General features: G+C 40.5%; 1 protein-coding gene across 1 annotated transcript; it reads left to right on the forward strand.

Moving 5' to 3' along the window:
- The first annotated feature begins 1982 nt into the window (after positions 1-1982).
- Positions 1983-8435, forward strand: LOC123413637 (transcription factor NAI1-like). Its single transcript, XM_045106574.1, has 3 exons — positions 1983-2438; positions 3725-4114; positions 8364-8435. The coding sequence occupies exons 1-3, from the start codon at positions 1983-1985 to the stop codon at positions 8433-8435; spliced, it is 918 nt and encodes a 305-aa protein (XP_044962509.1).
- Positions 8436-21746: the final 13311 nt, after the last annotated feature.

A 21746-nucleotide genomic window follows, 5' to 3' on the forward strand; every position in this document is an offset into this window, starting at 1 on the left:
ACATGATTAACGGCTGATATTTTCTGATTAACGTAGGAATTTCTTGAGAGTGCCTAATTAGTATAGGTATAGATTTTAATTCTTAAAGCTCGAAGGAAGTCATAAAAAACCGAAACATGGCTTGGTTTTATGATATGACCCTTAATATCGGTGGAAAGAATTCTAGAATATTTCACAAAGATTTCCTGCATGCAGACCACTCAAAAAATGGATCTTCTAGGAGGAAGAACCTTGATTTCGGTAGGGAACATGTCAGGTTCGAAGGAGAAGTGTAGTTTGTTTCATAGTTTGACCTTGAAACTTTTTCTATACACTATCACATGTTCCACGTCAAAACTTGGCATTATTCAGGTGTGTTAGCTATATTTAAGTTATGTGCATTTCTAAGCATTTAGAAGATATAATTTAAATTTGTACTGCAAGTGCATGAAAAAGTTGGCCGGTCATTTCCATCCTATTCTATTTCGAATCTGTAAAATAAATAATACTCTCTCTCTTGCTCTCTATCTCTCTCACTCACTCTCTCCCTCTCCCCCTCTCTCTCCCTCTCTCTCTCTCTCTCTCTCTCCCTCTCTCTTCTTCTCATCCTCCACACACACACCAAATTTCAAGCAGGTACGAAGAAATTGGCACTACAAACTGTGTTTGGGCCACTCAATTATTTTAAATCAGGACACACGAGAATGGCATTGAGAAAGATTATGATGGTGAATGGCTGAAGTTGTAGATATCATGGGATTGCTCTCACCATGTGGGACATGGTGGCCATGAAAACTTCATCGTGGATAGTACGCGAGCCAATATGGCTAGGAGGGCGGTGCGGTTGGATCAGAAAGATGCGAATTGGATGATATGTAATCGACTTGACCGAGTCATGAACTTTGCGGAAACCGCCACGTCTGTTGCATATGTCAATCATCTGGATGTATCATATATATACCTAAGAGAGTCATCCTCACTAGCTTATTATCTCAATATGGAAGCAAGCACCTCACCATATTGTCATGGATTGGATCAGGCCCACCTCAATATATAATCATGCATGGGAAGAGACCCATCAAAATATTCATTCGTGCATGATAAAATATTTTCCATTAAATTACTCTACTTAATATTCTATAAATAATGTTACAACTATACGTAATCAAATATATTAAGTCATTATTTTTTATTTGGTTCTCATGTTATTAACCCAAATTTTCATCAAACCCATTTCCGCAACAATGCACATTGTATCCTTTAGATTCATGAAAAGTCTAGTTAGGATAAAGAAAGTAATATTCAAAAGGAATTTGTAAATGATGATGCAAACAAACTCCTAGTTGGATGGAAGAACTTGTTTGGCCGTCGGATCCAAAAATATTTTTGTATGTCTCATTAAAAAATATAGTCGCAATCTTCTGTTCGGCCCAAAACGAAATTATAGTTGACATGAACGCAAATTGTCTAGATCAATAAATATGTCTATGTTGCTTTAGAAGCCAATTAAACAAACATTTACATTAAACATGATTTTTGTGAGAGCTAATTTACGTTATAACGAAAGAAGATAAAACAAAGTTCAACTCCAAACGGATTTTTTTCATACTAAATTAAATTGCGAGCCACAAAAATATAGAATTTCGAAATAATAAATAAGTATACTGTGCTAGAGCAAAACATTTCTTACCCGGCCCGGACACACAATTACAATTCCCATAACTATATTTATGGCCCATTGGCCCACCTGTCTGCTCAAATTTGGATCTAATTCGGAATGTGCACTAGTAGACAATATTATATGCCCCCAGGTTGTGGTCCATTTTCCACTGTTTTGCACTTGGTATGATGCATCTCTAGGCTCTCTAGCTAGCTATATATACACCGTAACCAACACATTTGTAATGCATCTAGCAAGCTATAGGCTACTTATGTTCTCTGGGGTGTAATGTAATACTTATTAGCATTAGTTGGGAGTCTGTAATCTTGATCCATCGATCGACATGGAGGACTCGAGCTTCCTGCAGTGGGCGATAAACACGCTGGACCAGCACACCTTCCCCGCCGCCACCTCTCCAGTATACGATATTGACAGCTTCCACTGCGGCGAGCATACTGCTGACGCCTTCCCATTGCAGCAGGAACTTCGCACCGCTCCCCAGCCTCTTCCTGGTGACAACCGGGATAGCAGCTCCGGTGATGTGGCGGTCTACGCCGCCGTCGCCAGACCTAGCACGCCAATAAGCTGGAAGTCTAGCGCTGCATTGACACAGTCGGCCACGAGAGGAGGACGTAAGCATGCCCGCGCGAGAACATCCGGGAGCAGCTTGCAGGGCTCCGCTACGTCGTCGACATCGCCTGATCCCGCCAGGGACCACGTAATTGCAGAGCGCGACCGCAGGGAGAAGATCAACCAGCGACTCATGGAACTCTCCAGTCTTATCCCTGGCCTCAAGAAGGTTTTGTCTTATATCCATCACTACCTCCTCAGCTACTTTCTTGTGTTCTTCATCCTATTCCATGGATTTCATCCCCTGCACGCTTCTTGCTGTTAGCTATTACCATGTACTGCAAATTAATTAAACTACAGTCCAGGATTTTGGCGAGGAGGGAGATGCCATCCGTTTTATAAGCTATTCTATCCATCTTTGTTTTAATATGTTTAGAACGTCTGTGAAAACCCACGCCTGATAGCTATTTTTCACTATTTGGTACACACCAGGAACATACTTTTTACTGAAAACAAACTTGTTAGCCAACGTTGCATTCTTTTTAATATTTTCGCTTGTACATGTTCTCAAGGAAAAATGGATTTTTCTTATAAAATGAAACTTAAGCATCTTCAACATATTTTAGAAACAAACAAAAGCATAATTTTGCCACATGGGTGTGTTTCAATTGCTCCTACCAGTTAATGGTACTCCCTCCGATCCAATTGTACTATAGCTGCGACAATTAATTTGGATTAGAGGGAGTACTAGATTTCGACGTACCTGCTAGAAAAGGTGTTGTGACGATGCTCTAACCTTAAAGAAAAAATCATTGCGTGCGTGAGATCATCAGCTGCGATTGGACAGACTGAACAATTCATCAAAGAGGGATTTAGAAGAATGGAGTGGTGGTTGATTTTTCCACAAGCTAGCATTCAGAAGAACTAATACGATGGTAAATCAAATGAAGAAAAGAAAGCAGCTCCGAAGCAATTGGGATATAGCTACACAGCGAGATATTGAGATGAAACGTCCCCAGGATTTGGGAGAAATATGTTGTTTTTAGATTTCCATAAGGCCTTGGGAGCAACTATTATTATTAATTAAAATTGCATGTCTATATTATGATATCGACCAAAGGTGGTGGTGACTTGGTATAAACTGCAAAGTATGGATTTTGGCGTAGAGGCATAACCTCTGTGTTTATGAGGTTCCCCGCGTTTTGAGTTTGGCTATAGTATTGAAATCATCAGTAAAAATCGTCCCTAGATGATACATTATTATGCTTCATCATGTAAACTAGTACACCCAGGAAGGCATGATAAAGGAAGCTATCATATTGGTATGATATGCTCTATAAATTCAAAAGCAACTTGGATTAATTTAGCTTATTGGTATGTTGTCCTTATGTGTGCACGCTTGCTTGGAAGAACCTTGGATTGATTAATTAACCAATGAATTAAGAAATTAAGATTGCATGTGTTAATTAAGATTGAGAAAGATGATGGGGAACTGATGTGATTCTGATGTGATAGATGAACAAGGCAACGATTATTGAGGATGCGGTGAAGCACGTGAGAGAGCTCCATGAGAAGGTGAAGATCCTCGAGAACAACAACACACATGCTGCCACAACCACCATCTGCTCCGCTGTTCTTGTCCACAAGAACAGGCCCTATCTAGGGGGGCGCACCAGCGACTACGGCAAAGTTGATGTTAGTGAGCCGAGCCAGTTGGCAACATGGCTTCCAGAGATCAAGGTCTGGTTTTCAGATAAGAGTGTGCTATTGCATATCCACTGCGAAAACACAAATGGAATACTAGTGAGGGTGCTGGCAGAGGTGGAGGTACTCCGACTTGCCATCACCCACACCAGCAGCATGCCATTCCTATCCGACACCACCATCATCAATATTACCGCCAAGGCAAGTTGTACTTAAATCGTTACTTGTGCACATCTATGATTTTTTTTTTGAACTTCATTAGGGAGGGACGCCGCATATTAATCTTCCCATACGACGGTTCCCTTTCATCCATTTTTGCATGCATACAACATGACATCATTACGTATTCTTTTGATTTTGCATTTTTAAAAAGATTTATCTCTCAAACCTTTATCTCAATTAATGATCCGTTTTCATCACTGACTTTATCGCGACGAGATCTTCAAAACTAGATCCCATGTCGACATGCTCTAATAACTTTTATTTTCGTCAGTACTTGCCAGATTATTATCACTTACTTGTCACATTATTTTTTACATAATTCTCACATTAAATCAACTTGGTTATCAGGTTTATGAATGTCGATATACCCGACTAAAAAACTTGATTCATTATACTTGTGCTGGTTCATGCATTTACTTGCTTATTGTTAGTGCTTTGATAACCATTTTTTAGCTCCACATAACACTGAAATACTTAAAAAGTAAAAATTATTGTCCCGGTAACTAAGTATAATTTTTCTGACAATTGTACATCCGTAAGATGACAACTATGATAGACATAAATATGGCAACTCGGAACGACGAAAAAAATCAAGGAAACATGTCAACATGGGATCTTATTTTGAAGGTCTCGTCGAGACGAACCTAATGATGAAAACGAATTTCCAATCAAATTATTAATATGTGAGATAAATCATTTTTAAAATTCAAAAAATATTTAATGCAATGATGTAATCATGAGGTAGAAGATTCTTGCATGCGTGTTCAAGCCGCCGCATGGAAGAGCTACTATGGGGTGCTTCTCCTTAGATTTTTCCTTTTTTTTAAACAGGGGTTCACTTTTGCACATCTATGATTTTTTTTAACAAGGGAACCCCTGGGATCTGCATTAATTGATGCATGCAGCTATTTTCCGCATGATGTATCAATTTGTAAAAAAATATAGTACTCCCTCGAATCCACATAGTTTGATAATATCAATTCACATGCTGTGTGTTGAGATATAAAAAATAAATACAGGTATGCATACACGGTGTCTAGATGTGGTTAGCAAAAAAACCAGTCTCGTGGAATGGACGAAATGCTCATATCTTGTAACAACAATGCTTAGTTACTGGGTACCAATACTTATAAGCACACATGCATCATTAGTTTTTCCTCACATAAGCCAAAATTATAAGAACTTGAGCACGTAGAAATAGGTGATTGTATTATATAGATAGTCCTATATATGGATGGTAAAAATGGATGGTAGATGCTTTTTCTAGGTTCTCCAGTTAAACATCTGTCGGCCAGCTTGTTTAGATGCCCAAATCCTTGCTTTATAAATTGTACAGGAAGGGTCTCGCTCAAATAATATAGTAGCACAGTGAAATGATAGAAGTGGAATCAAGTATCACACAAGCCTTTCTGTAATGCTACATATTCTCTCGTCCTCCTTGGCTTTGTGGCTTTCCTCATCGGGTTTCTATGTAGGCCCACCTATGAATGCCAACACATATTTTCTTCGAAACCAAATTCCCTTTGATATCTTATCCTTTGCACAAGTCTACATGTAAACAGTTGACAACCAAATTGATGCAAGCTACACAAACTCATGCACGATGACACAAATTCTCTCACATCCATCTCACGCACATATATAAATCATCAAGATTAGTACAACTGACCTTGTGTTTTCATGGAAAGGAAGAAATAACAAACAATTTTCCAAGGGAAAACTTGTACATCTCAATGATTATAAAAACATTTTATTAATAGAACCAAATAAAGAAACATCATTTTCTTGATTACACCATTTCCTTCATGATAGTAGAGTCAATATATCCATCTCGCCTCATCATTCCACCATCTAACTCCCAAGATTTTCTGAGCTCAAAGCATGCTCAAGATATATAGACACACAAAAATGAGAAGATAGGAATAAATATGAATGAATTCAATATAGCTAGTTTGAAAGGTTATACATATAGATGATAGACGGGCTAGTTAACTAAGGAAAGGAAGGGCACATAAGAATATCATTATCATTATCGTTAAATTTATCTTCTACCAATTGACTTGTTTTTCATATTAAATTATTTCGATCATGCTCAAAGCTAAAAGCTCGGATACATGATTTGTATGCACTTTTGAGATGTCAAGAAAGGAAAGTAATTATAAGGTCATTTTGTGTGAAGTCATTGAAATGGAGCATCAATGGATGCCTTCTATATATTTTAGTCACTCTTTCCAAAAAAGGGTGGCACAACAAAATGCCACAATAACACTAAAACATAGATATTTGAGAGTTATGGACTGGCGACACAATAGTTAGTTATTTGTGAGACATCACAATGCCAAGGCAAGGCCACTCCATGATGTCGTCCGAACTGAGGCAAGCCACACCACGCCGCGCCATTCCTTGATGGATGTACAATGTAGTGCTATTAGTTCTAGGTAGGCTAGGTTACATGACATTAGCATTGGACAAAAGCATGGAGTGCCACAACATCTTCGAAAATGAGCCATACCGCTCTAATGACAAGGCACACTACGTGTGAAGCAAAAACATGTAAAGAGGCATGGCACATGTTGCTTGGACAAAAAACCGAGGAAGGCTAGATAATTACCGGATCAAAGCATCTTAGGGGGTGCTAATAGACGAAGGCAAGAACATGTCTCTATCAGATCAAGATATGTCGCGTCACACAATATCTTATCTTTTTAGGAGCCGTGTGGCAATGAAGGACAAAGAGGGGAGCCACCATGCAGGTAGTTGCGATGGCCGGAGCCAAGAAGGAGAGGGAGTTGACATCCAACAGCCCCAATGAAGGAGAGAGAGAAGGGATGGGTTAAGGATTTCGTTCACGGCTATAATAGTTTTACATAGTATTTAAGGCAGGCGTGTACGATACCCCATCTCGGCTAGAGAAAGTCCAAATAAAAAGGTTGATCTCTGGTACAAGAGCCAACATATCCATTCTACAAGAAACAAATGCCACAAAAAGATAGAGAGAGAAAGCAAAAATGACATGGCACCCCTATTATATTAGTGATTAATAATGATGTATGTTAATGACATGACAACCATATATGGTTAGTTGCTAGCTATATTATTACCCGTGACCTTATCTATATATATTATAGTTGGCCTATGTTTCTAGTTTGCTATAAAAAATCGTGCACCAAGTCATCATCTTTTGACCGCCACAGATAAATGCCTTCTCTATGAGGATATTTTGCACGAACATATACATGACTATGACTAATGGGCACCCGCCAAGGAAGCTCCATCTGATGCGGGCCTTAAGTATTACTGTGGTAGGCTACCAAAACACATGTGATTTTGGTGATAATATTCGACATTTGATAACAAATATTTTAAATATATCTACGTACCATGTTTCAAGTTTTTTAATACAAATCCAGTTAGCAACTTGATGAACAAATAGTATCATATTCAATAACAAATTGAATAATATATACCATGTTGATATATGGTATTCACAAGTCAGGTAGATTACATCTTGATGTATAACAAAAGATTACGACATATTGTATATCCCCCATGGGTTATGAGTAGATAATGAGTACATAATTAACATATACGTAAATATTTTTCCTATGAGGTTGGGAGAAATCTACCTCTTTATATTTATACTAACAATTTCTACAATGTGTGATCCCTTATTATATATTTTCAGTTTCACTCTCCCTACACATTTACTGTTCATTTCCCAATAAACAAAATTCACATATCAGCATTCACAAAATACTATTGGGTGATGGGTACTCAGTTAATTATTTAGTTAATGTATGACACCTCATCTTGCTATGAGGAAAATATAGTTATTACATATCCTTCAATTAATCTCAGAAGTGTAAAAACTCTCATTATAATATTCGGTACATTACATCGTGAATTATTTGTTTGTATAATGCAATTTGCGCTCGCTACTTTCACATAGTGTATTGTATATATTCGAACATACTTAAGGTTTTTTCGGATTTACATATGAGTGGAAAATATACATGATCTAACTTTAGTATCTCATTGTTGTGCACTGCTTTCACTATGCAATTGTGTTCACTGTTTTCACATAGTGTATTGTATATGTATGAACACATTAAGATTTTGTTTAGGATTTAGATATGAGTCGAAAAGAAACATGATCTAACTTCACTATCTCATTGTTGTGCACTGCTTTCACTAATTATTTGGTGCAACTTAATTTATTTAATTTCAGTTGGAAGAGGGGTTCAACTCAACAGTGGAGGAGATGGTCAGCAGGTTGAACTCGGTACTGGATCAACATTAGGGCATCCACAACTTGTGCCATACATAGTAGTAAAACTGGTTTCTGATGCTTTCACATTGAGGTTCACCATCATGGTCCCATTTACAAATATAGCAAAGTAGCAAGCAAATTATCTAGGTGCTCCAATGCTTGTTTTCAGTGGAAAGAAGGTTAAACTTAGCAATAAACACATCATTCTTATGCATGCTCAGAATCCAAACATGAGTGAGGTTTTTTCTAAATAACTAAAGCGTGTGATTCCTTCAAATTTGGTTGGATCGTACAATATAGCTCTTCTTCCTTGATTGCTTTAGATCATTCAATCTATAAGAGGTGGTGGTGCTTTCAATGGTGACGTCAAAGAACGTCAATCTTATAGTTCGCATTTTATTTCCATATTTTCGGATGGTGCAATGGTTAGCAACACAAAAGAGATGCGAAATGGAAACTATTGTATCCAATATGATGGAAATAGGCTAGGGTGATGGTTCACCTCCAACCTCATACACACTCTACACACTCATGGCATCTCCAGATAATCAACAAGTGTCAAATAGCTGGAATATCACAAGTGTCACATCTATGTATTTTCACTGAGACATGGATGGGGAAGTTTTGGTCGATTCAGAGGGGACATCATGGACACACACACGGCACTAGCAAAATACACATGAGCACTTGTTGTCACACATCTATGAGCTTGTTGTCATAAATCTCTTCACCTTTCTTCGGATTGTCGGATAGATGGACCAGTAGGTCGGGGAGAACGGCAGCGACGGTGGTTCACGGAGGGGAATGGCGACGGCGTGGAGGGGGTCACCAACGGTGGAGGCAGCTCCTGTCCTGCCTGGCGGGTGGGAGGGGTTTGCCAGAATGCAGGGCGCGGATCGCAGTCTGCCCTGCCTGCGTCGCGGCGAACGGCGACGGAAGGGCTGGGCGAGTGGAGCGCCGCCGCCGCCGCACCTCCGCGATATGCTAGCCGGACCGGCGAGGAGGCCCTCCCGCCGCCCGAGGGGCTAGGGTTTGGGAAGGGGGTGTTGGGGTTTTGGGTTAGTTTTCGGAGGATGCGAAAGTGCGAATGATTGAATCAGGTGGAGGCCTCGTGCTCGCAGACCGCTGGGGATTTCTCTGGGGTTTTTTTACGAGTATGCTTTTCTCGTTTGTTGGCTCTCGCTGGATTGGAATTGGAGTTTCTCTTTGTTTTTGGATGATGATTCAGGTGAGGCCTTCTTTGCTCTAGTGGTCCAGAATTGTCAAAATCTAGAACATTTTTATGAAAAAAGCAGAAACATTTTCAAAATCATTCTAGGTTCTCCAGTGGTTTCTCCAGTGGTTCTCTGTTTTCAAAATCCAGAAAATTTTTATGGAAAAAGTAGAAACATTTTCCGAATTTGAAAAATATCTTTTGAATATCCAAAATATTTTTCTAAAAAGCAAAAACACTTTTCGAATTCAAAAACCAGTTTTAGAAAATCCAGAACATGTTTTAAAAATCCATAATATTTTTTGCAAATCTAGAACATTTTTTGAAAATCCAGACCATTTTTGAATTATAAACAGAATAAAGAATAAAGAAAAATAAAAACGAAAAAAAGGAAAATCGGTTCAGGAAACTTTCTAGTAGGTTTTCAAAACTTGAAAAAATCAGTTGGAAAAGTCTAGAAGGTTTCCAAAACCGGGATATGTGAAACACGCTAAACATCCATCGCTCAGGCCATCCTGTGCGAAGTGTCGACAATTGAACGCATTCACCGGCATGTAGTATTTTTCATACATATCACACCACATGGCATTATCTCAAAAAACAAATATCATACCACATGGCATAAAATCCCTACTTGGATCGCCACTTGCAAGGCGAGGTGGCGTTTATAGCAAGCGGGAGGCCAGGAATTGTATACTGCAGCGAACCAAAACCGCACTGTAGAAAACTGGATTGCGTTGCAGCTAGGGAGCCAATACTACAGTTGAACATTTACAAAATTAACTTGTGAAAAATATTGAAATAAGGAGTATGTGTTAAAAAACATGAACATTTAACGATTTTTCTAAGAACTAATAAACACAATTTTTCAATCACAAAACTTAAATTCAATCAAGGTTTAGAGTATTGAGGTGTCTGCTTAGCAAGTGGGTATTCAGACTATCTGTGGAATCAGAAGGAATGTGGATACAAATTTTGAAAAACAAGTATCTACAACAAAAGATCTTAGCTCAGGTCACTGCGAGACCGGGTGAATCACCTTTTTGAAGGGGTCTCATGAGGACAAAGACTGCTTTCTTTAACATGACTAGATTTATCATAGATAATGATGAATCAACTAGATTCTGGGAGGATACTTGGATAGGAGAGGAGCCCTTGGCTCTCCAGTATCCGCAGCTTTACAATATAGCCCAACGCAGACAGACGTCCGTTGCGGCAGTGTTACGTCAGACTCCTCTAAACATTCAGTTCCGTAGAGTTTTGATTGGTAATAGATGGGTTACATGGCTGCATCTAGTCAGAAGGCAGATATATATTAGCCTCTCTGACTGCCGTGATAGTATTCGTTGGAGGTTGACCACCAATGGTACATTCTCAGTGAAATCAATGTATGAACACCTTATTGATTCTTCACCTATTCCAAAATCCATGCATATATGAAAGGTCAAAGTTCCCCTTAAGATAAAAATCTTCATGTGGTTTGTTCACAAAGGAGTTGTTTTAACTAAAGATAACTTGGCCAAGCGAAATTGGAAAGGAAATAGAAGATGCAGCTTTTGTCAGACTTATGAAAATATTAAACACCTCTTTCTGGATTGTCCTATGGCTAAACTCTTATGGTGCTCGATCCATATTATTTTTAACATTGCTCCACCTACTAGCATTAACATGTTATGTGGGACGTGGCTGGAAGGGGTTAATGTTTTATACGCTAATCTTATTCGAGTTGGAACATGTGCTCTTCTGTGGGGCTACATGGAACTGCAGAAATGATCTAGTTTTTAACAGACAACGTTATATTAACTTTTTGCATGTCATCTTCAGGGCTACCGCCTTGATCCGCACGTGGTCCTTACTCACTCCTGTGGAAACCAAGGAGCCTTTGGTTACTGGGTGTGCCCGATGGAAGATGGTAGCTCAGGGTACCTTCAACTGATATGGATGTGGCGGCATACTGATAGGTTAGGTGGATAGTCATCTAGGCCTATTGATATCATAAGTGATGGTGTTATGGTCGCCTTGTAACTCCTTTTTTTTTCTTTTTTGGGACTACTTTGTACTTCTTTCAGACTGGTTTCATGCTTAATAAATGGCTGCATGCATCACTCGATGCAGAGGCCGGGGCGATGCCTCCTTTTCAAAAAAAAAAACTAGGACTCTGTTGATATGGTTTGTATAGGAAAGATTGTGTGCGTCGTTTGTTTCTGTTTTGACAGGACGACGTAAAGAAAAAAAGGATTAACTATCACGGGACGATACCAAAAAATATCACATTGCTTTATTAGTAGGTATAGGCCCTGTTTGGATCCTAGGGTTAGAGTTAGAGTTGGTTAGATTGAACTCATCTAACCCTCAAAAATCCAAACAGGGTGGGTTAGATGCATCTAACCCACCCCAAAAATCTAACCCACCCAAGAGGTGCTTTTTTGGGTTAGAGTTAGGTGGGGCCCAGAAAAAGCTACTTTTCTCTCTCCCTCCACCACACAAAATCCTAGATAAAGAAGCCAAATGATTGGGAAAAGTGCATTTATTGGCAATCTAACCCTTCCATTCAAACACCTCTTTGGTTAGAGTTAGTTTAGGGTTAATCTAGAGTTAGAATCTAACTCTAACCTCTAACCGAGTTAGAGTATCCAAACAGGGCCATAGATATGGAAAGCTCCTACCTGTCGCTCTCTACTGCAGGGAGTCGGGGAAAATGCTATTTGTCGTTCTTTGCGTTAAGATGTCGGGGCTTCACACAGGGACGAAGAGTGAGCCACGTGATCTGGACCGGCCCATTACGGTTGCGGTGGATCACGGTTTTTGAAACCTTCTAGACTTTCCCAGCTGGGTCTTTTCGGTTTTGCAAACTTTCTATAAGGATCCTTAAACCGGTTGATTTTCTGTTTCTGTTTCAAAAATGTTTTGAATCTTCAAAAATATTCTGGATTTTCAAAAAATGTTTCGGAATTTCAAAAAATGTTCTGGAATTATGACAAAATGTTTTATAATATGAATTAATGTTTCAGAATTTGAAATAATGTTTCCGTATTTGAAAAAATGTTCCAAAATTTTAAAGAATGTCCGAAATTTGACAATATGTTCCGGAATTTGAAAAAATGTACTGGAATCTAATTTGTTTTCCAGAATTTAGAAAAAGGTTCCGGAATTTGAGAAAATACTCAGGAATTTCAAAAAATGTTCCATAATTTAATCAGAAAAACAATTATCTGGGTCGGCCCGGTTGGGGCGCCACCCCTGTGTGTGCGTTTCAGCTTGTCCCTGCCGAAGTTGGGCTGGCCCAGTCGGGGCGCCATCCCTCTGGGGCAAACAGGACGTCCCGGGAGTCGGTAGCATGCACAGGGGGTTCGCCCCGACTGGACCGGGCTAGCTTTTGTTTTTGTCTAAACAAAAAAAAAAAATTTGTTTATTTATTTATATATATTGTTTCTTTTTTTCATTTTATGTATATTTCCTTTTTTTACTTTTGAAAATTAAAACGAACAAACGTTGATTTATCAATCATTTTTTGTAGACATGAACGTTTTTTTAAACAAATTTGAAAATGCGAACAATTTTTTAAAGTACGAACATTTTTTGAATCTTGTGAACAAATTTTAAAACAAAGAATAATTTTCAAAAAACTTGAATAAATTTGAGACCGGGAACAAATTTTTAAAGTACAAATATTTTTTGAATCTTAAAACAAAATTTTGAAATAGAGAACAATTTTGAACACCCCGAACGAATTTGTAAGTGTGAACAATTTTTTAAAGCATAAACATTTTTTAAATCTTGAGACCAAATTTTGAAAATGAGAACAATTTTAAAAATTCTGAAAAATTATAAACGTGAAATATTTTTGAAAATATGAATATTTCTTGGATTTTGAGAAAACAATTCCAAAAACAAGAACAGTTTTTGGAAAACCTTTCAGAAAATCCATAACGGTTTTTCAAAAATTCAGAACATTTTTTGGAAATCCAGAAAAACTTTCTGAAGAGCAAAAATACATTTTTCAATTTGAAGAAGAATTGTTGAAAACCCCGAACATTTTTCCAAATTCAGCACATTTTTCTGGAAAGAGCAGAAACATTTTCCGGATTTGAAAAACATTCTTTGAATATCCAGAACATTGTTCTAAAAACTAAAAGTATTTTTCGAATAATGAAACAAGTTTCCGAAAATCCAGTGCATGTTTTGAAAATCCAAAATATTTTATGCAAATCTAGAACATTTTTGAAACATGAGCAGAACAAAAAGAAACATAAAAGAATAAAGAAAAAAAAAAGAATCGAAAGCCGGTTCATGAAACCTTCTAGAAGGTTCTCAAAACCGGAAAAACCAGCTGGAAAATTCTTGAAGTTTTCTAAAATCGGGATCTGTGAAACGCGCTAATCAGGCAGGCCCACTGCGTCCATCGCTCAGGCCATCCTGTGCAAAGCGTAGGCAATTGGACGCATTCAGTGGCATATAGTATTTTCCATACATATCATACCACATGGCATTGTCTCAAAAAACATATAGCATACCACATGGCTAGCATAAAATCCCCACATATGAAGAAGGTGACACTTGATGTGCCCATAAAATATGATACCCGGCTAGCATAAAATACTATATCATAAGCTAGCATAAAATCCCAACATGATGTGCCCACTTGCAAGGCGAGGTGGCGTTTATAGCAAGCGGGAGGCCAGGAATTGTATACTGCAGCAAACCAAACCCGCACTGTAGAATACTCCCTCCGTCCCAAAATAACTGTCTTAAGCTTAGTACAAATTTATACTAGATCTAGTATAAAGTTGAGACAGTTATTTTGGGACGGAGGGAGTACAAGATTGCGTTGCAGCTAGCGAGTGTTTTTCCAAATTGTGACCACTTATTAACAAAACAAATCATTTTCGAAAAAATTGAACATTTACAAAATTAACTTGTGAAAAATATTGGAATCAAGAGTATGTTTTTAAAAACATGAACATTTTATGATTTTTCCAAGAACTGATAAACACAAATTTTCAATCACAAACTTAAATTTAATCAAGGTTTAGAGTTTTGAACATCTATTTAAAATCAAAATAATATATATATATTTATATCTGTTTTTAAAACACAAACAATTTTTGAATTCTAATGAAAATGCAATCAAACTTTGTGATAATATTTTTTTGGAAAACATGATAATGTTTTTCCGAATTTTATGAAAACACAAGTTATTATGAAAACATGATAATTTTTCAAAAGAAAATTTAGGAAAAGGTAATTTGTTTTTGAAAAACATGATCATTTTATGAATAATTTCAAACAATTTTCAAAGGTGAATACATTTAATGTAATGAATTAGTGGTGTACATATTATTGTTCTTTAAGAAAAAATAAAAGAAACTCAAAAAGGAAATCAATATATGAATTTTTATAAGGAAGAATAAATTAGAGGAGTGCACACTATTCTATCTTGAATATTATTTAGTATGAAGTAAATATTTGAATGTAAAAAGAATATGTTTCAACTACCAGTGAATTATTACTCCGATTTTGCATGCCCCTTATTATTAGTATATTGCCGAGGAATACGAAATATCAAATCTATGTGTGTATTCTCACTTTTACCCATGACACAAACTTAGAGAACATAGAGGTATATATTGGCACGGAATGAGTGCCAAAGCACATCAGCAAAATTAAAATGCGGTTACTTCCATTCTTTTTAGGGAAAATGAAGCGATCGTGTGATCCGTCATGGGTCCCCTTCTCAAAGCTTCTAGATCCTTCTTCGACTTGGCAATATGCCTTCTAGGCCCCTTGAAACAGCACTCGTTTATCCCATACATAAAGCTCTTGATGCACCTCTTGTGCTTTCTGCTAGAGTGTGGGCTTGTTCCCGCACAACTTTGGTCTATTCCATGCATACTTGACCATATCATCGACTTTGTATTCGTCGAGACATCGAGCCTCAAATTTCTTCATCCTCGGATGCCCTCTACCTTGCACATATATCAGATATTCTGTATCAAGGATTATCGGCCTATGTTTAATTTTGCCATCTCACTACTCATTGCGCCCCCACGAGAAGCCGTGCATTTCACTATTAATTCACTCCACTGTGCGAAGTCTTTCTCTAAATTTTCCTCTTCACCATGTAAATATATTGCCAAGTCCCACATCCATGATATAAACTATGATCCATTAAACCGTGCAATGTAGTTTGATGATTGTTACTGCATCTCTAAGGGTGACACGCAAATTGTTCGGACTGCATTGTCCAAACCGCAGAAGCCATCCAACGCAAGCCTATACCAGTCCACAGGATGGTCCGGACACACTTTCTGTCGCAAACCGAACCAAATGTGTGTGTGGGGGGGGCTTTGCGGGAGTCCGAACACGCGAAACATCACTTTCCACCCTCCCGGCCCACCCAAAAGGAAGGCCGAGCCCGCGCTTTTGTAGCAACCCGCAATCTTTTCATGCTAAAATCCTCCACCGCTCTCTGCCCAATTCCCGCTCTTTTCTCCCACCCTCTCCTTCCTTCTGCCGCCGACACATGGAACCATCGGAGAACCTGATGAAGATGAAGGCGACGGTGTCGCGCATCCGAGCATCAGGCTCACGCGGAAGATCAACTCAGCTACGTAGCGGGATCGCAGCGTCAAAGTGAAGGCCACAAAGGAGGAAAATATCAAGAAGCGGTTGGTCACCGGTGGGTCTGGTGGTGGCGTTGGGCGGTGGTCATATCGGATGTCGCGTGATACGTCTCCAACGTATCTATAATTTTTTATGGTTCCATGCTATTATCTTGTCAACTTTGGATGTTTTATATGCATGAATACGCTATTTTATATCTTTTTTGGGACTAACCTATTAACTCAGTGCCAAGTGCCAGTTTCTGTTTTTTCCGTGTTTTTGACCTTTTTCAGAGAAGAATATCAAACGGAGTCCAAATGGAATAAAACTTTCGCGATGATTTTTTTTGGACCAAAAGAGACTCCCGAAGCTTTGGAAGAAGGCCAGAAGAGCCACGAGGGAGTCACAAGCCCAGGAGGCCCGGACCCCCCTAGATCGGGCCTAGCAGGCTTGTGACCTCCTCGTGAGCCCAACTGATGTAATTCCACCGCCATAAATTCCTATAATTACAGAAACCCCCAAAAAGAAACCTAGATCGAGAGTTCCACCGCCGCAAGCTTCTATAGCCACCAAAAACCAATCGCGAGCCCGTTCCGGCACCCTGTCGGAGGGGGAACCCACCTCCGGTGATGACCCACAAGTATAGGGGATCAATCGTAGTACTTTCGATAAGTAACAATGTCGAATCCAACGAGGAGCAGAAGGCTCCGATAAACAGTTTTCAGCAAGGTAATAATGTTGGAAATATGCCCTAGAGGCAATAATAAATTAGTTATTATTATATTTCTTAGTTCATGATAATCGTTTATTATCCATGCTATAATTGTATTGATTGGAAACACAATACTTGTGTGGATACATAGACAAAACACTGTCCCTAGTAAGCCTCTAGTTGACTAGCTCGTTGATCAAAGATGGTCAAGGTTTCCTGGCCATAGGCAAGTGTTGTCACTTGATAATGGGATCACATCATTAGGAGAATCATGTGATGGACTAGACCCAAACTAATAGACGTAGCATGTTGATCGTGTCATTTTGTTGCTACTGTTTTCTGCGTGTCAAGTATTTATTCCTATGACCATGAGATCATATAACTCACTAACACCGGAGGAATGCTTTGTGTGTATCAAACGTCGCAACGTAACTGGGTGACTATAAAGATGCTCTACAGGTATCTCCGAAGGTGTTGGTTGAGTTAGTATGGATCAAGACTGGGATTTGTCACTCCGTGTGACGGAGAGGTATCTCGGGGCCCACTCGGTAATACAACATCACACACAAGCCTTGCAAGCAATGTGACTTAGTGTAAGTTACGGGATCTTGTATTACGGAACGAGTAAAGAGACTTTCCGGTAAACGAGATTGAAATAGGTATACGGATACTGACGATCGAATCTCGGGCAAGTAACATACCGAAGGACAAAGGGAATGACATACAGGATTATACGAATCCTTGGCACTGAGGTTCAAACGATAAGATCTTCGTAGAATATGTAGGATCCAATATGGGCATCCAGGTCCCGCTATTGGATATTGACCGAGGAGTCTCTCGGGTCATGTCTACATAGTTCTCGAACCCGCAGGGTCTGCACACTTAAGGTTCGACGTTGTTTTATGCGTATTTGAGTTATATGGTTGGTTACCGAATGTTGTTCGGAGTCCCGGATGAGATCAGGGACGTCACGAGGGTTTCCGGAATAGTCCGGAAACTAAGATTGATATATAGGATGACCTCATTTGATTACCGGAAGGTTTTCGGAGTTACCGGGAATGTACCGAGAATGACGAATGGGTTCCGGGAGTTCACCGGAGGGGGGCAACCCACTCCGGGGAAGCCCATAGGCATTTGGGGGGTCACTGTTGGAAATATGCCCTAGAGGCAATAATAAATTAGTTATTATTATATTTCTTAGTTCATGATAATCGTTTATTATCCATGCTATAATTGTATTGATTGGAAACACAATACTTGTGTGGATACATAGACAAAACACTGTCCCTAGTAAGCCTCTAGTTGACTAGCTCGTTGATCAAAGATGGTCAAGGTTTCCTGGCCATAGGCAAGTGTTGTCACTTTATAACGGGATCACATCATTAGGAGAATCATGTGATGGACTAGACCCAAACTAATAGACGTAGCATGTTGATCGTGTCATTTTGTTGCTACTGTTTTCTGCGTGTCAAGTATTTATTCCTATGACCATGAGATCATATAACTCACTGACACCGGAGAAATGCTTTGTGTGTATCAAACGTCGCAACATAACTGGGTGACTATAAAGATGCTCTACAGGTATCTCCGAAGGTGTTAGTTGAGTTAGTATGGATCAAGACTGGGATTTGTCACTCCGTGTGAACGGAGAGGTATCTCGGGGCCCACTCGGTAATACAACATCACACACAAGCCTTGCAAGCAATGTAACTTAGTGTAAGTTGCGGGATCTTGTATTACGGAACGAGTAAAGAGACTTGCCAGTAAACGAGATTGAAATAGGTATACGGATACTGACGATCGAATCTCGGGCAAGTAACATACCGAAGGACAAAGGGAATGACATACGGGATTATATGAATCCTTGGCACTGAGGTTCAAACGATAAGATCTTCATAGAATATGTAGGATCCAATATGGGCATCCAGGTCCCGCTATTGGATATTGACCGAGGAGTCTCTCGGGTCATGTCTACATAGTTCTCGAACCCGCAGGGTCTGCACACTTAAGGTTCGACGTTGTTTTATGCGTATTTGAGTTATATGGTTGGTTACCGAATGTTGTTCGGAGTCCCGGATGAGATCACGGACGTCACGAGGGTTTCCGGAATGGTCCGGAAACGAAGATTGATATATAGGATGACCTCATTTGGTTACCGGAAGGTTTTCGTGCATTACCGGAAAGGTTTCGGGCTCATCGGTAGTGTACCGGGAGTGCCGGGAGGGGTGCCGGGGACCATCGGGAGGGGTGTCACGCCCCAAGGGGTCTCATGGGCTATGGGAAGAGATAAACCAGCCCCTAGTGGGCTGGAATAAGTTCCCACTAAGGCCCATAAGGTTTGAGAAGGAAAAAACACAAGGTGGAAAGAGTTTCCAAGTGGGAAGGTGGAATCCTACTCCAAGTAGGATTGGAGTAGGACTCCTCCACCTCCAATTTCGGCCAAACCTTTAGGTTTTGAGGCTGCCTCCTCCCCTCCCTCCCACCTATATATACGGAGGTTTTAGGGCTGATTTGAGACGACTTTCTCACGGCTGCCCGACCACATACCTCCATAGTTTTTCCTCTAGATCGCGTTTCTGCGGAGCTCGGGCGGAGCCCTGCTGAGACAAGATCATCACCAACCTCCGGAGCGCCGTCACGCTGCCGGAGAACTCTTCTACCTCTCCGTCTCTCTTGCTGGATCAAGAAGGCCGAGATCATCGTCGAGTTGTACGTGTGCTGAACGCGGAGGTGCCGTCCGTTCGGTACTAGATCGTGGGACTGATCGCGGGATTGTTCGCGGGGCGGATCGAGGGACGTGAGGACGTTCCACTACATCAACCGCGTTCACTAACGCTTCTGCTGTACGATCTACAAGGGTACTTAGATCACTCATCCCCTCTCGTAGATGGACATCACCATGATAGGTCTTCGTGCGCGTAGGAAAATTTTTGTTTCCCTTGCGACGTTCCCCAACAGTCACACCAGCCCTTAGTGGGCTGGTGGGACAGCCCACCAATCCCCTATGCGCCAAGAGAGAAAAAATCAAAGGAAAGGAAAAAAAAAAAGAAAGAAGTGGGAAGGGGGAAGGACTCCCTCCCACCAAACCAAGTAGGACTCGGTTTGGGGGGGGAGAGTCCTCCCCCCTGGCTCGGCCGACCCCTTGGGGATCCCTTGGACCCCAAGGCAAGGTCCCCCTCCCTCCTCCTATATATATGGGGCTTTTAGGGCAGATTTGAGACGACTTTCTCACGGCTGCCCGACCACATACCTCCATAGTTTTTCCTCTAGATCGTGTTTCTGCGGAGCTCGGGCGGAGCCCTGCTGAGATAAGATCATCACCAACCTCCGGAGCGCCGTCACGCTGCCGGAGAACTCTTCTACCTCTCCGTCTCTCTTGCTGGATCAAGAAGGCCGAGATCATCGTCGAGCTGTACGTGTGCTGAACGCGGAGGTGCCGTCCGTTCGGTACTAGATCGTGGGACTGATCGCGGGATTGTTCGCGGGGCGGATCGAGGGACGTGAGGACGTTCCACTACATCAACCGCGTTCTCTAACGCTTCTGTTGTGCGATCTACAAGGGTACGTAGATCACTCATCCCCTCTCGTAGATGGACATCACCATGATAGGTCTTCGTGCGCGTAGGAAAATTTTTGTTTCCCATGCGACGTTCCCCAACAGTGGCATCATGAGCCAGGTTCATGCGTAGATGTCTTCTCGAGTAGAACACAAAAGGTTTTGTGGGCGGTGATGTGCGTTTTGCTGCCCTCCTTAGTCTTTTCTTGATTCCGCGGTATTGTTGGATTGAAGCGGATTGGACCGACATTACTCGTACGCTTACGAGAGACTGGTTTCATCGTTACGAGTAACCCCCTTTGCTCAAAGATGACTGGCAAGTGACGGTTTCTCCAACTTTAGTTGAATCGGATTTGACCGAGGAGGTCCTTGGATGAGGTTAAATAGCAACTCATATATCTCCGTTGTGGTGTTTGCGTAAGTAAGATGCGATCCTACTAGATACCCTTGGTCACCACGTAAAACATGCAACAACAAAATTAGAGGACGTCTAACTTGTTTTTGCAGGGTATGATTGTGATGTGGTATGGCCAACGATGTGATGTGATATATTGGATGTATGAGATGATCATGTTGTAATAGAAATATCGACTTGCACGTCGATGGTACGGCAACCGGCAGGAGCCATAGGGTTGTCTTTATACTAACATATGTGCTTGCAGATGCGTTTACTATTTTGCTAGGATGTAGCTTTAGTAGTAATAGCATAAGTAGCACGACAACCCCGATGGCAACACGTTGATGGATGATCATGGTGTGGCGCCGGTGACAAGAAGATCGTGCCGGTGCTTTGGCGATGGAGATCAAGAAGCACGAGATGATAGCCATATCATGTCACTTATGAATTGCATGTGATGTTAATCCTTTTATGCACCTTATTTTGCTTAGAACGACGGTAGCATTATGAGGTGATCTCTCACTGAAATTTCAAGACGAAATTGTGTTCTCCCCGACTGTGCACCGTTGCTACAGTTCGTCGTTTCGAGACACCACGTGATGATCGGGTGTGATAGACTCAACGTTCACATACAACGGGTGCAAAACAGTTGCGCACGCGGAACACTCGGGTTAAGCTTGACGAGCCTAGCATGTGCAGCCATGGCCTCGGAACACATGAGACCGAAAGGTCGAGCATGAATTGTATAGTTGATATGATTAGCATAGAGATGCTTACCACTGAAACTATTCTCGACTCACGTGATGATCGGACTTGAGATAGTGGATTTGGATCATGTACCACTCAAATGACTAGAGAGA

Source organism: Hordeum vulgare, chromosome 7H, assembly GCF_904849725.1.
Source record: "Hordeum vulgare subsp. vulgare chromosome 7H, MorexV3_pseudomolecules_assembly, whole genome shotgun sequence".
Lineage (NCBI taxonomy): Eukaryota > Viridiplantae > Streptophyta > Magnoliopsida > Poales > Poaceae > Hordeum > Hordeum vulgare.

What these genes read in the sequence shown, in the direction of transcription:
- LOC123413637 (XM_045106574.1), top strand. Translation starts at nt 1,983, where the DNA reads ATGGAGGACTCGAGCTTCCTGCAGTGGGCGATAAACACGCTGGACCAG. An exon ending in TTATCCCTGGCCTCAAGAAG is followed by an intron (nt 2,439 to 3,724) that starts GTTTTGTCTTAT and finishes CTGATGTGATAG; the next exon opens with ATGAACAAGGCAACGATTAT. An exon ending in TCATCAATATTACCGCCAAG is followed by an intron (nt 4,115 to 8,363) that starts GCAAGTTGTACT and finishes ATTTAATTTCAG; the next exon opens with TTGGAAGAGGGGTTCAACTC.